This window comes from Megascapheus bottae, chromosome 14, assembly GCF_031878675.1.
Source record: "Megascapheus bottae isolate mThoBot1 chromosome 14, mThoBot2.hap1, whole genome shotgun sequence".
In the NCBI taxonomy this organism is placed as follows: domain Eukaryota; kingdom Metazoa; phylum Chordata; class Mammalia; order Rodentia; family Geomyidae; genus Megascapheus; species Megascapheus bottae.
In genome coordinates this window covers 43,887,341-43,901,353 of record NC_143522.1, presented here as the reverse complement: position 1 = coordinate 43,901,353, position 14,013 = coordinate 43,887,341, and the positions used below count along the sequence as shown (strand labels likewise).

The 14,013-nt window shown below is 41.5% G+C and overlaps 1 protein-coding gene across 2 annotated transcripts; it reads left to right on the top strand.

Moving 5' to 3' along the window:
• Window positions 1-2,511: 2,511 nt before the first annotated feature.
• On the top strand, window positions 2,512-14,013 carry Gnpnat1 (glucosamine-phosphate N-acetyltransferase 1). 2 transcript variants are annotated; one of them, XM_090345097.1, is made up of 6 exons: window positions 2,512-2,692; window positions 9,417-9,584; window positions 10,089-10,151; window positions 10,967-11,094; window positions 12,047-12,108; window positions 13,560-14,013. In XM_090345097.1, the coding sequence occupies exons 2-6, from the start codon at window positions 9,431-9,433 to the stop codon at window positions 13,705-13,707; spliced, it is 555 nt and encodes a 184-aa protein (XP_090201223.1). In that variant the 5' UTR covers window positions 2,512-2,692; window positions 9,417-9,430; the 3' UTR covers window positions 13,708-14,013. The 2 variants fall into 2 exon arrangements, with proteins under 2 accessions (XP_090201223.1, XP_090201225.1); XM_090345099.1 differs by lacking the exon at window positions 10,089-10,151.

The window sequence follows — 14,013 nt, the reverse complement described above, 5'->3', positions numbered from 1 at the left end:
ATGTGGTACTGAAGAATCGAGCGCAGGGCTTTATGCATGCTCAGTCAGAACTCTACCACTAAAGGCACATTCCCAGCCCCCTTGGGCAGGTTTTGAATCTTGATACTCATATTTCAGCCTCCTGAATAACTAGGATTACTGGTGTGAACACTGTGGTTATGGTATTGTTTTGTTTTGTTTTTTTTAAATTGTTTTAGTGGTAGGGCTAGAACCCATTGTTCAAACATACTCAACAACTGATCTATACTCTCTAGAGTCTGGCTTTAGGTATTCTTACACTTTCCATTAAGTCCATTTCTGAATGAAGTCATTTCTTAAGTCAATTATTAACATTCATGTTGCCCCACATAATGCTATTTGTGCAATCAAGAATATTGGTTATGCAGCATTTCTGTAAACATCCACACAACAATTTAAAAAACCCACCAGGTCTGGAAGCATGGCCTAGTGGCAGAGCACTTGTTTAGGATGTACAAAGCCCTGGGTTCAATTCCTCAGTACCACACACACAGAAAAAAACAGAATTGGTGCTGTGACTCAAGTGGTAGAGTGTTAGACTTGAGAAAGCCCAAGGACAGTACTCAGGCCCTGAATTCAAGTCCCAATATTGGCAAAAAAACAGCAACAAAACAGCAACAACAACAACAACCCACCAAAGGATATATTGGTGGTTCCATAAACCAAAACCTGAGATTGTCACTTACCTTTGGCTTATCATTGTCAAGTAAACAAAATGTCAAAGAAGGACTTAACTGTGCTGGTCAGTGGTTGCTGTTGACCACTGAGGAAAACTTATGTTCCAGGATTCAACAGCAGTATAGGTATGTCTGGAATACAAGAGAACCATCTCTCCCAGTATCTCTTAGGGCTCCTATGTTTTATAATTACATTTCAGTCTTTGCTAAATCACAAAATGTACTGGATTCTCTTGCTTAGGAAAAATTCACTGAAAGCATTTGGTAAGAAAATAGGGCTCTAATGTTTAACACGAGTCCTTTGTACATGGGTGCATATTTTTGCTTAGCTTTTATATGTTCTTTTATATCTGTGTATGTATATGCACATATATACATTATACACACATGTAAAAGAGATAAGTATGGAAATTGGATGCGGTCTTCCTCCTTAGGATTTAAAGTGAGAATGTAATAACCAGTAGTTAACTTAAAGCTAGAAGTAGTGATACACGTTTGTAATCCTCTGGTGCACATCTGTAATCTCACCACTCCAGAGCTAGAGGGAAGAGAATCTCCAATTCCACCAAGACTGACGAATGTGAGACCATCTCAAAAAAATTGCACAGACAAGATAAAACATAGTTTATTTGATGATCTATGATGTTGATTTTTGGAATGCTATTTTTTTTTTTTTTGGTGAGGGGAGCAATTCTAGATACTGAACTCAGGGCCTCCTACCAGTGGGCACTCTACCTACCCCTTGAGCCACATCTCCAGCCAGGCGGTTTGCTGTTTATTTTGGAGAATGGAGTCTATTGGACTCTTCTGCTAGCTCTACTACTGTCTTCCAGATCTCAGCTTCCTGAGCAGATAGGATTCGAGGTGGGGGCTGCCTGCACTCGACTTGAACCTGATTATAGATTATTTTGCAATTTTAATAAGAGGAGCTACTACCACGTGACTGACTTTAGGGTCTCAGAACCTGTTTCTTCATCTGTAAAATGTGGACAACGCTACTTAGGTAGGTAAGATACTTTAGAAATGAGACCTCAGACAAAAGTCTTATTTCTTTGCTTCACCAAGATTTTCCAACCTCAGCAACTGACATTTCAGCCCTGTCGCAGGGCGTTGGCCTGTCAATTATAAGCCGTGTAGCAGCCAGTCACGAGGCAGATGCCGGTACCTTCTCACCCAACCTCTCATGGCCAGGAGTGAGGTTGAAAAACACTGCTGACACTGTCCTAAGCTCCTCGGGATGGATTCCCAAGCTCGCCCTGCAAGGATCTGAGGGAGAAATGACAACCCGCCATGGCGTGGAACACAGCGGTCCCAAGTCATAGCTTCAAGAGACGGGAGCTGTGACTCACGAGTCCGGGAGTGAGAGGCTGGGAGCTGCCAGGGAGTAACGCGAATGCGAACTGTGGGCTGGGTGGGGAGCAAAGGGACCACAAGGGACAAATGAAGAGGGGCCCACGCAGGCCTGCACAGCCAATTTCTAGGGAGATGGGCTTTCAACCTCACTAAGATAGGGGGCAGGTTGGCAATTCCCGTGCGGAGGAAAGGAGGCGAATCAGGAAGGCCGGTCTCTAAACTGTAGCCCCGCCCCAGTCCTCTAGCGCCGTGCAGTAGCCCCGCCCCTCGACCGTCAGCCCGGCCTGCTGCCCCGCCCTCATCCAGAGCCCCGCCCCTCGGCCCCGAACTGCCCTGTATCTCCGCCTCTCAGCTCCGAGCTCGTCCTGTAGCCCCGCCCCTCCGCCTCGAGCCCCGCCCCTCGCCCTCGAGCCCCTCCCGGCCACGCGCCCTCCACGACGTCGGTCTGCGCCGTGCGTGTTGGGGCAGGGGCGGAGCGCAGGCGTGGGTTCTGCCACGTCTGGGTACCGGTTCCCGGCTGTGGCGCGGGTGGAGGTGGGGCTGGCGCTGCAGCCGGATCCAGATCCGGATCCGGTGCGGTGGAGCCCGAAGAGGGAGAATCCGCCGCGTCCGGAGGGGAGCGCCGACTGCTTGGCCCGCGGCGGGTGAGGACGGGCCGGGGACTGGGGGGCGTGCGGGGCTTGCCTTCGGGGTTTCCCGGACGCCCGGGCGGGCCAGGCCCCGGCCGGGCAGCGCTCCGGGAAGCGGCGTGGACCGCGGCGGGTGCGGCCGCCCCGGTTCTCGTCCCGGTCCAGGCGGTGCGAGCCCGCGTCTGCTCTCCGCGCGGACTCGATGGGGCCTTCCGGAGAGAGGGGCGTCCTTTGTCTTTCCTCCCGGCCCCTAGAAGCGCCGGCGGTCCACTCCCACGGCGGGAGCCGAGGCTTGTGTCAGCTCGTCTCTGGAGGCGTCTTCCTAGGTCGGTTTTGTGGGGACAGTCGCGAAGACAAGCCCGCATCTCCGGGCCGGGGAGACAGAGCTACCTGTTAGGTACCGGGACGCGGACCCCGAGGCTGGCGAGTCCGCGTGCCGCCAAGTTCCCTCCTTGAGGACTCCGCGAGCGCCCGCCTCCCTCCAGGGGGCCGGGAGGGTCGAGACCAAGTGTCCTATCGACCACCGCAGATGAGACAGGCCTGGCCGCCCCCACCCGCCGTGACTGAAGGCGCCCCCGAGGCGGTCCGTTTATATTATATTAGTGACAGTTTACATTTGGCCTCGAGCTGTCCGGGTTTCTGCATCGGCTGTAAAGTGTGTGAGTGGGTGGTGTGTGCTCCAACTCAGGGCCTGGCCACTGTTGAGTCTTCATGCTTAACGCCTAGTGGAGATCAGCGTCAGGGATTTTCCTTGCCCAGGATGGTTCAGGACGGCGAGCCTGCTACTTGTTGATTTCAGTCTCGTCTAGTACCTCCTTAGTTGTGTCAATCTGATTGTGGCAGCAAAATGAAATAATCGGCCCAATGAAAGCCTCTCATTCATTATTGGTATTTGTACACTAGGTTTGGTGTATGATTTTTGTGATCCACTATGGCAGTGTGAAAATCTTTTTTTTTGCCGGGCCTATGGCATCAACTCAGGGCCCTGGTACTGCCCTTGGACACTTCGCTCAAGTGTCCACTCTGCCACTTGAGCCACAGCACTACTTCCAGCTTTGTGTGTGTGTCTTACCCAAGAATTGAACCTAGGGCTTCCTGCTTGCTAAGTGAGCACTTTATCACTAGGCTACACCGGCCCCTGGAAATCCTTTCTTGATTTTCTGAAATGTGACCTGTACCTAAGTCTTGCGTTAATGGTTATCCATTTACTAGGCCAGAGCTAGGAAATATATTGGCCTTGGAAGTGCACACATTCAGTAGTGAAACAAGCAATTCTTGGGGAAAAGCAAGTTTTTTTTTGTTTTTGTTTTTTTTTTTTGAGAAAAAGGATTTAAAAAAACAACTTCAGTTCATATAACCGAACTTTAAGTATAAGAATGGAGGTGACCATCAAAATATTTTGGATCCCTACCTGTCTACTATAATATGTATGGTGTTTTGTTGCTATGTGTAAGTGGTCATTTGTTTCCTGGTAGGGTATCCAGATATAGTCCAAGCTTCCAGCCCCAACCTCCCTAAGTGCTGGGACTACAGATGTGGTTAATTAATTTTTTTAATTGACATCAGTTACTTGTACATAGAAGTTTAATTTTAACAAGTCCATTAACAATGTTTTTTTTTTTAAAGCATAGTCACTCCTCTGCTATTTATGATTAGGATTTTTATAAGGTTTGAGTCTTTTCATTACATCTTCACAGTTTCATGATGACAGAGTTAGAGCTATTTATCTTTTACTTTTAGATGTATCATTCATCATGGCTCTATTGGAGATGTTATAATTTACTTCTGTTTAGCAGTTAATGTTAATGATTTAAAGTCACTTCAGCAGAGGAAAATATTAACTCTTGTTACTGGAAAGTTTGTATTTGTTTACAATTCCTTTTCCTTTCTATCCATTGTATGGCTTCTTTGTAGCCAGTATACTTCCCCACCCACTGACCTTGGACAAGGCTGGCTGACCAGTAGAATGTGGGTAGAAGTGATATTGTGCCAGTTAGAAGTAGAGGCTTTTTAGAGTTACTTTTTTTCCTCATTGCCACTTGACCTTCTGACCTGTGCCAGGAGAATGGCTTATCTTGGAGATTCATGGCTTCCTCAGCAAGGCTCATTTACTAGATACAGTGGCGAATGGAGACAAAGGGAACACCACTTTCACACTCTCTGGGGCCTCCATACAATTATGGATGTTCCCGATAATCTTTTGTGTGTGTGTTGGGGGGGGGGGTTGTGGGGCTTGAACTCAGCCTGGGCGCTGTCCCTGAGATCTTCAGCTCAAGGCTACTGCCCTACCCTTGAGCCAAGCCCCACTTCCCGTTATCTGGAAGTTAATTGGAGATAAGAGGCTCAGGTTCTTTTGTGCCTGGGCTGGCTTTGAACCTTGATCCTCAGATCTCAGCCTCCTGACCTGATAATCTTTAAAACAGTTATAAACACCATAATAACCCTTGATACTTAGCTCCAAACTCAGCAGTTTTAGTGAAATGTCTAGTTTTGCAATGCCTGAGCACCTCAATATGTTTTGTAAACTTTCCCAGCATATTCATTTAGCACGAGCAGAATTTTGCTATTTGAAGACATGTAAGATTAAAATGATCCTTAAGTATGGATGATTTAATAGCTCATAAAACATTCTTAAAATCTTTCTTTTAACAAGGTCTTGCTTGCTATGTACACGTAGCTCACTATAACTCTGGCTGTCCATACATTTGTGATCCTCTGATACTCTGCTTTAGCTTCCTGGGTGCTAAGTACAGGTACTAATGTTTAGCTGCACTGTTATTTCTCTCCAGAATGATTTTTTTTCCTAGTGCATTTTTGACTAGTCTTAAATTTTCACTTCCCAAGTATAGGTTGCAAATGCCCTTCTGGTAAACATTTTTAACTTTTTTTTTTTTTAACAACAAAATGGAGAGTATCTATACAAGCTCACAGGGTTTGAAGTCATTCTGCCTGGCAGGACTAGCTACATAATTTGTGTCAATATACAGAGTTAAAATGTAGAACTCTTTGTTAAAAACAAATTTCAAGATGGCAGCAGTAGAGTAAGTAGTCTTGTGAATTTTAACTTTGTTCCTTATTTGCATTCCTGCACCTATTTCAGTCTGTAAAATATGGAGGCAATCATGATACATCTTTCAGGGTGATTCTAAAAGTTAGCAAGTACACGCTACTCAACAAAGGTAACCAGTATTACTATTTCTAATTGAGACTAAGACATCTGGGTAAAGAAGAGCATAAATGATTAATATTTACTGGTTGTAAGCTTTCATAATCATAACTCTCCCCTCTTGCTCATGGGAATACCTAGCCCTATTTTGTGTACTTCCTAGGCTAAGTTTTATTGGTAACACTGAAAACTTTATAGGGAAAAGGAATCTAGTATCTTTTTCAGTACTGGGAATTGAACTCAAGGCCTCAGATTTACAAGGAAGGTGCTATATACCACTTGAGCCACCTCCAACTCCTTTTATTTAAAATTTTTTTTGCTTTGGTTAATTTTTTTTTTATGTGTGGGCTGTCCTGGGCTATGATTCTCTGCTGTGTTACTGCTCAGGTTGCTTTAATAGGTATGTACTACCATACTCAGACATTGGTTGAGAGGGAATCTCTAGAACTTTTATGGTCTTGATCTCCACTTCACAAAAGCTGGATTACAGGCTTGAACCACCACACCCAGATTGAATGGACCTTAAAGTTTGTTCATCTATTTCCTTTTAAGCTTTCTTTATTCTTCATGCTTATAATTATAAAATACATGATCAAAATGTTTAGGATGTTGCCCTGAGGAACTTAATATTTTCTGGCTTAGCATTTAATTGTACTTATTTTACTTTATTGGTAAGTATTTAGAACCTATTTAATTTGCACACCTGGGAAATGTTATCCATATTCAAGTGAGTTTACACACAGAACCTCAAGAGGCCCAGTTATCAGGAAGGAACACTGAAATGCACACCCTAAAAATAAACTTAGTGTTTCGTGAACTACATTTGGTTTTTTTTTTTTTTTTTTTTTTTGCCAGTCCTGGGCTTGAGCTCAGGGCCTGAGCACTGTCCTTGGACTTTCTCAAGGCTAGAGCTCTACCACTTGAGCCTCAACACCACTTCCAGCTTTTTTCTACGTATGTGGTACCAAGGAATCGAACCCGGGTCTTCGTGCATGCTAGGCAAGCACTTTAACCACTAGGCCAAACTCCTGGCCCTGTGAACTACATTTGTATTCTTTCCTATCCAAGAATGGTAACTTTTGTCATTTTCTTTTGAACTCAGCCTCAAGCTTGACAGGCAGCCACTGTAGACCTGAGCCATACCCCAGAAGTCTTTCCCACGTGTTCATTTTGAGCTAAGGTCTCCATTTTTAGCCAGATAGAAGTCCTATTTTATACTTTCTACAGTAACTGGTGTGACAGGTATTCTTCACTGTGCCAAGCGTCTTCCATTCAGCTGGCCTGGAACCTTGACCTCCTAGTCTCAAGTCTCTGTCCTAGCTGGGATGCCAGCTGGCATGCCAGTGTCACTACACTCAGCCGTGCAAACTTTTTGCCCGGCCTGTCCTTGAACTTGGGTCTGTGCAAGCTCAACTTTCCAAGCCGCTAGGATTATAGGTGTGAGCCACCAGGCCTGGCTTGTCAATATTTTTAATAGTCACTGTGCTTATTTATTAGCATACTGTCTTATTCATAAAGATGAAAACTTTTTTTTTTTTTTTGCCAGTCCTGTGGCTTGAACTCAGGGCCTGGGCACCATACTTAGGCTTTCTCAAGGCTAGAGCTCTACCACTTGAACCACTATACCACTTCTGGCATTTCTATGTGCTACCAAGGAATCGAAACCAAGGCTTTGTGCATGCTAGGCAAGCACTCTGCCACTGGGCCACACTTCTGGCCACAGCTAATTTTAAACTACAACATATGTTGAGTATCTGCTGTGTGCCAACCACTCTGTGCTCAATTCTTTTTACCTTCAAATAGTTCAATGTGTATCCTACAAATGAGGAAATAGTCTTAAGAATTTAAATACTTCAAGGAAGCATTTGAATAGCAGGACAGTGCCAAAGGCTCATGCTATTTCCATTCAAGAGAAATCCTTGCTCCATTAATTTTGTTTGCCTTGGACAAGTTACTCTCAGAAGCATTTGCTTTCCTCATCTGTTAAAGATGGACACCTTAATTACCTGTAGAATTGTTGAAGTACATAGAAATATGTGAAGCTCTTTGAACCGTGTCTGGCATATAGCAGAGCTAGGTGGCTCATTTCTGTAAGCCTACTTACAGTCTAGGGGATCAGGGGTGTGATAGGAAGGACTGCAGTTGGATAGCCCAAGCAAAAAGTCTATGAGACTCAATAAAAAGCTGAGTGTGCTAAGTATGTACCTAGAATCCCAGCTACATGGAAATATAACAGAGTTTTGGTTCAGGCTGGCAGGGAGATCCCATTTAAAAAATGAGATAAAAATGTCTGAGAGCATGGCGGCTCAACTTGTAGAACTTCAAGTTTGAACCCCAATACCAAAAGGAAAATATGTATTATTAGATCACATTGCTTTCCCAAAGGCTATAGTGTTCTGCATCTTTACCTGTGTTAATAGTTATACTGGTAGAAACAGAGTCCATCTTTAAGGAAAAGTTAAGAATACTCAGAGCATACTGTGGCATAAAACAGGAAACATTTGGGATGTAAGTTATTGGAAAAATTATCTTTAAAATATATTTTAAAATTGTTCTGTCTATAAATTTCTTTAGGCATAGGAAAAGAACTGGAAGTCAGAGGTTGTTATAGTATCCTAATTGATATAGGCAGACTCTGTTTCTTCTACAACCTTTGTGCTCCAGAGTGCTTTGTAAGACTTTCTGCCCTCCTATTTTACTCTTGTTAGTTTCAGTTTTATTAGATTACTCATGAGAACTGCCCCTATTCTGAATGTCCAGAAAGAGAAAAGCACAAGTGATCATTTTCAGTATCATGAAATATTAGCTTGGGTGTGTGTGTGGTACTGGGATCTGCCTGTTTTGTTCAGTTAGCACCTTAACATTCAGTCACACCTTTATCCATGTCTTTTACTGATTAGTTGGAGGAGTCTTATAGACTTTTTTTTTGGACACTGCTGGCCTTCCACCTTGACCCTCCAAATCTCAGCCTTTTGAGTAGCTTGGAATATAAAGCCACTGCTGTCCAACTAAACATTAGCTGCTCTTCTTAAACTGTCTACATACAGCTGACAAAATTACATTACAGATTTTGTTGAAAATGTTGATAACAGAAACCAACAGTTTATCTGTTATATCTAAGGCCAATGGAACTGTGAGTACACAGACTAGTTAATTTGAGTAGCTCATCCATTATCTTCTACTCATGGCTCATGTAAAACATACTACGTACTAAGTTTTTAATGACAAGGTTAACAAATGATATATAATCCAATAATAAAACCTAAGAATATAATCTAAAAAAATTAACATCCCATAAGATGTCAGCGTAAAACTTAGAACCCATGAGTCAAAAAAAAATCTTTAAATAGGATTCTTTTAAGTTTGAAAATACCTTAATCATTTAATAATTCTCTATCTGTTGTTTGTTAGCTTGCCTTTTCTATTAATCAGTGGAATTAAATTTTGTATAGGCAAAAGTAAAGCAATCTGTATAACTCTTACTGGTCTTTTAATTAAAGAAATTAATTCTCATCAAACATACTAAATAAATGCCTTAGATAAAATGCCTTAATGTTTAACATTTTATTGTAGGTCTGGCGGGAAAGATGAAACCTGATGACACTCCCATGTTTGACCCAAGTCTACTCAAAGAAGTGGACTGGAGTCAGAACACAGCCACGTTTTCTCCGGCTATTTCTCCAACAGACCCTGGAGAAGGTTTGGTTTTGAGGCCTCTTTGTACTGCTGACTTAAATAGAGGTATGGACTGACATTCATTTGTAAATCCAGATTAGAATTGCATTGTTTCCTCCACAATGAAGATTCCGGTCACTTGTTAAGTTAAAAATTTTGGACTACTTTTTATTCTGTTTAAAAGATGACTGGGATAGCCAGGTGCTGGTGGCTCACGCCTGCAATCCTAGCTCCTCAGGAGGCTGAGATCTGAGGATCGAGGTTCAAAGCCAGCCCAGACACAAAAGGACCTGAGACTCTTACCTCCAATTAACCTCTAGAAGATGGGAAGTGGGGCTTGGCTCAAGGATAGGGCAGCAGCCTTGGGCTGAAGAGCTCAGGACAGTGCCCAGGCCGTGTTTAAGCCCCATGACTCCCCTGCCCCCCCAAAAGGGTAAATGTAGAACATGAACATTCATACTGTTATTAGAGTATGCAAACACATGCCAGTGGGGTTATGGAAAAATTTTGAAGAAATTATTTCCTGTATCCCACCCAGACATTTTTTTTCATACTGTTTTCTGAAACTAGGTTTTTTTAAAGTACTGGGACAGCTGACAGAGACTGGAGTTGTCAGTCCTGAGCAATTTATAAGTAAGTAATATATAGCTTTTGTTCTTTTGAATTGAAGTAATTATTTAAGTTCCTTCCATACCTGCTTTTGTTGGCTCCTAAAGTTGGAATTTATCAACAGATTAGCCATTTTCTCATCTAAATGTATAACAGGTAAATTGCTTTTTAAATGCAACTGTGGACTTTATTTTGTTTTGCAGAAATAACCTATTTTTAGCTGGGCACTGGTGCCTCACACCTCTAATCCTAGCTACTTAAGAGGCTGATACCTGGTGGTTTGAAGCCAACCCCCACAGAAAGTCAGTAAGACTCTTATCTCCAGTGAATCACTGGAAGGGGCACTGTGATGCAATGTGGTAAAGCACTAGCCTTGAGCAGAAAAGTTCAGGACAGTGCCCAGAGCCCGAGTTCAAGCCCTACAGTCAACAACAACTTAAAAACAGAAAACTTTTCTCAACATATTTCTAAGCAAAAAAAAAAAATTCTAAGCCAAGATTACAAATTACAGGATATAACCACTGCCTGTTAAAATTTGAAGCTTTGTTGAGTGTTAAAAAAAAGTTAAATAGGTAAATAAGTGATGAAGATATTGAGATTTTTAATTATAGCAATGGCAGCCTATAAAAGTAGTTTGTATAGCACTACTCCTTTAAAATACCTGGATCAGGGGGTTGGAGGTGTGGTTCAATTGGTAGAACACTAGCCAATGAGCAAAAGTTGCAGTCATGGTTTTGGACCAAGAAAAAAGAAAAATAGCTGATCTGTCTTATTTTACTAGCAGGTTAATGTAAAGGAACACATATAGTCTAATCAATCAATACTGATCATTTCCACAGAATCTTTTGAACATATGAGGAAATCTGGGGATTATTATGTTACAGTTGTAGAAGATGTGACCCTAGGACAGATTGTCGCTACGGCAACTCTGATTATAGAACATAAATTCATCCATTCCTGTGCTAAGGTATGTGCTCTCATTAATGATCATAATAAAGTAGGCAAGTGTTTTCTAGCAAAACCAAAAAAAAAATGACTTTTCATTAGACAAGTCTGTTTTCTTAATGCTTCTCTCATTGATTCTGAGAAATCTCATAACAGGCATTTTCTATTATGTTTTTGAAAATTACAAAAATGTGTTCATACAAATACTAGTATTAAGTACCTTAAAAAAAAAAAAACACCAGTTTTTATTTTTTTGCTAGTCCTGGAGCCTGAACACTATCTTTGGACTTTCCTCAAGGCTAGTGCTCTACCACTTGAACCACAGCACCACTTCCAGCTTTTTCTGTGTACTCGTTGCCAAGGAATTGAATCTAGGTCTTCATGCATGCTAGGCAAGCACTCTACTGCTAGGCCAAACTCCTGGCTCCCAAACAGCAGTTTTAGGCAACATTTGTAGAACATTAAAATTAAATGTCCAGTTTAGACATTTCTAGTATGTAAGTTATAGTGCCCCTCACCCTTCATGAGTTTACATCCAATGTATTTGGGGGGTTTGTTTGATTTTTGGTATTGGGGATTAAATTCAGGCCCATGTTATAGACATACTCTACCATTTGAACCACATACAGGTCTCAGCCTCTAGCAATCTTTCCTCTACTTTCTGAGTAGGATAATTAGCGTGCTTACTAGTGGAACTGTTATGCTAGAAATGGGAAATTTTACTTGGATGTCTATAAAGCAAGGATTAGATTGATGGGTATGCTATTTACGAGAAAAATCGCACTTTGGTGCTAAAAATCCTGAGATTTGCTTTAGAATAGTGGGGATAGAGTTAGAAATTGGGGATAGAGTTAAAATGATTGTCATTTTTGATTTATTATCTCTATGACAGGTAGAAACTCTTTTTGATAATAATTGTTGGGTTAGCTTTAAACAAGACTAGATAGTTCTTTGAACATGTTAACTATTTTCAGAGAGGAAGAGTGGAAGATGTTGTTGTTAGTGACGAATGCAGAGGGAAACAGCTTGGCAAATTGTAAGTAAGCAGAAACAAGGTAACCCTGCGCTAACTTGATATTCAGTTCCTTTTTTCTTGCCAATATTTGTTTTATGAAGTTTTCTGTGTTCTTGGGATGCTAGGAATTCTATCAAGAGCCTTCCTTTTGCATGGTACTTGCTTTACTGAGTTACATCCACAACCCAATATTCTCATGGTAAAACATTTTCTGTTCCAAAGTTCTTTCTGAGCTTCATTGTGAACTCATCCTTTCGATAGCTTTTTGAAAACTATTCCCAAGAATAGCACCTTGAACTTTATACGTAGTATTTCCTTATTAACAGGAAACAAAGTTTGACTGTTATTAACCATTACATAAACTTATTGACAGTTTTATAATTGAATTTTTTTTTACTGTTTTTGCTAGTCCCACAGGTTGAACTCAGGGCCTGGGCACTTTCCTTGGGCTTTCTCAAGGTTAGCGCTTTAAAACTTGAACCATGGGATCACTTCTAGTTTTTCCTGTGTATGTGGTATCAGGGTGTTGTGCATGTTAGGCAAGCATTCTACCACTAGGCCATTTTCACGGTCCCTCTTGTTCGAGTTTTAAGGAGTCCACTCAGCAAACATTAAGCATAAGCTATGTACCAATACCAATCTAGGTATCTGGTAAACAAAATAGGGCAATTTCTGTGTAGTGTTCCAGTCCATTTCAAAAACAGTTTTTCAAAATGAAAAGATTTTAAGCTAGGCACTAGTGGCTTAGGTCTGTAATACTAGTTACTCAGAAGGCGGGATCTGAAGTGTGCTGTTCAAGGTTTGTGGTCTAAACTATCCTGGGCAAGAAAGTCCAAGAGTCTTACCTCCAATGTTAATTGGAAGTGTAGTACAGCATTAGCCTTGAGCTAAGGAGCTCAGGGAGAACACCCAGGCCCAGAGTTTCAGTCCCATGACACACATGCACAAAACAGCCAATGTGCCCATTTTATATGAGAAAGTTAACTACTTCTATTTGAATAGATTTATAACAAAAACTACTAGGAATTAAATAACCCTTGTAACATGCTGGGCAAGTGCTCTACTGTAAGTTATATCCTTAGCTGCTGAAATGAATTATGAAATAATTTTGGCCATACTTTTACAAAAGTTGAGTATTAACATAAATTCCTGAAAGGACATAATCGACCCCCCCCTGTTTTTTTTTTTGCCATTCGTGGGGCTTGAACTCAGGGCATGAGGACTGTCTTTGGGCTTTCTCAAGGCTAGACCTCCATCCCTTGAGCCACAGCACTACTTCAGGTATATGGTAACAAGTAATTGAACATAGGGCTTCGTGCATGCTAGGCGAGCACTCTACCACTATGTCACACTCCTGGCCCATAATCTAAAACTTTAACTAGAAAGTCTTGTTTTTATATAATAAATTGTATTGTTAAAAATATTTTTATATTAATGTTTTGTTTCCCTACCCCCCCTTTTTTAAATTTCAGATTACTATCAACTCTCACTTTACTAAGCAAGAAACTGAACTGTTATAAGATTACTCTTGAATGTCTACCACAAAATGTTGGTTTCTATAAAAAGTTTGGGTACACAGTGTCTGAAGAAAACTACATGTGTCGGAGGTTCCTAAAGTAGAAGTCTTGAGAAAATTTTCAAAGGAGCCAGTGCTAAAAAGGCTTTACTCTTTGTAGAGTTATAGCATTTTGTTGCTGCAACAAAGTGACCTCCCTACAGACTGGACTGAAATAAAAAGAATTATAATACAAGTGGAATGACATTAAAAGATTACTTGGGGCTGGGACATATTGTGAGTTTAGATCATAAATAAATATAAAGGGGATGATTTTTAACCAAAGGAATATATTTTTAACTTGAATCTTTCCTTGTATTTTTCTAAAGTTTGGCTTCATTTCCTAGTAGTCGAGTACATTTAGTAAGTTT

Bases quoted from the DNA above. Each gene is read 5' to 3' on its own strand.
- Gnpnat1 (XM_090345097.1), top strand. From the start codon at position 9,431: ATGAAACCTGATGACACTCCCATGTTTGACCCAAGTCTACTCAAAGAA. The intron at 9,585-10,088 runs GTATGGACTGAC...TTCTGAAACTAG, and splicing joins TACTGCTGACTTAAATAGAG to GTTTTTTTAAAGTACTGGGA. The intron at 10,152-10,966 runs GTAAGTAATATA...TCATTTCCACAG, and splicing joins CAGTCCTGAGCAATTTATAA to AATCTTTTGAACATATGAGG.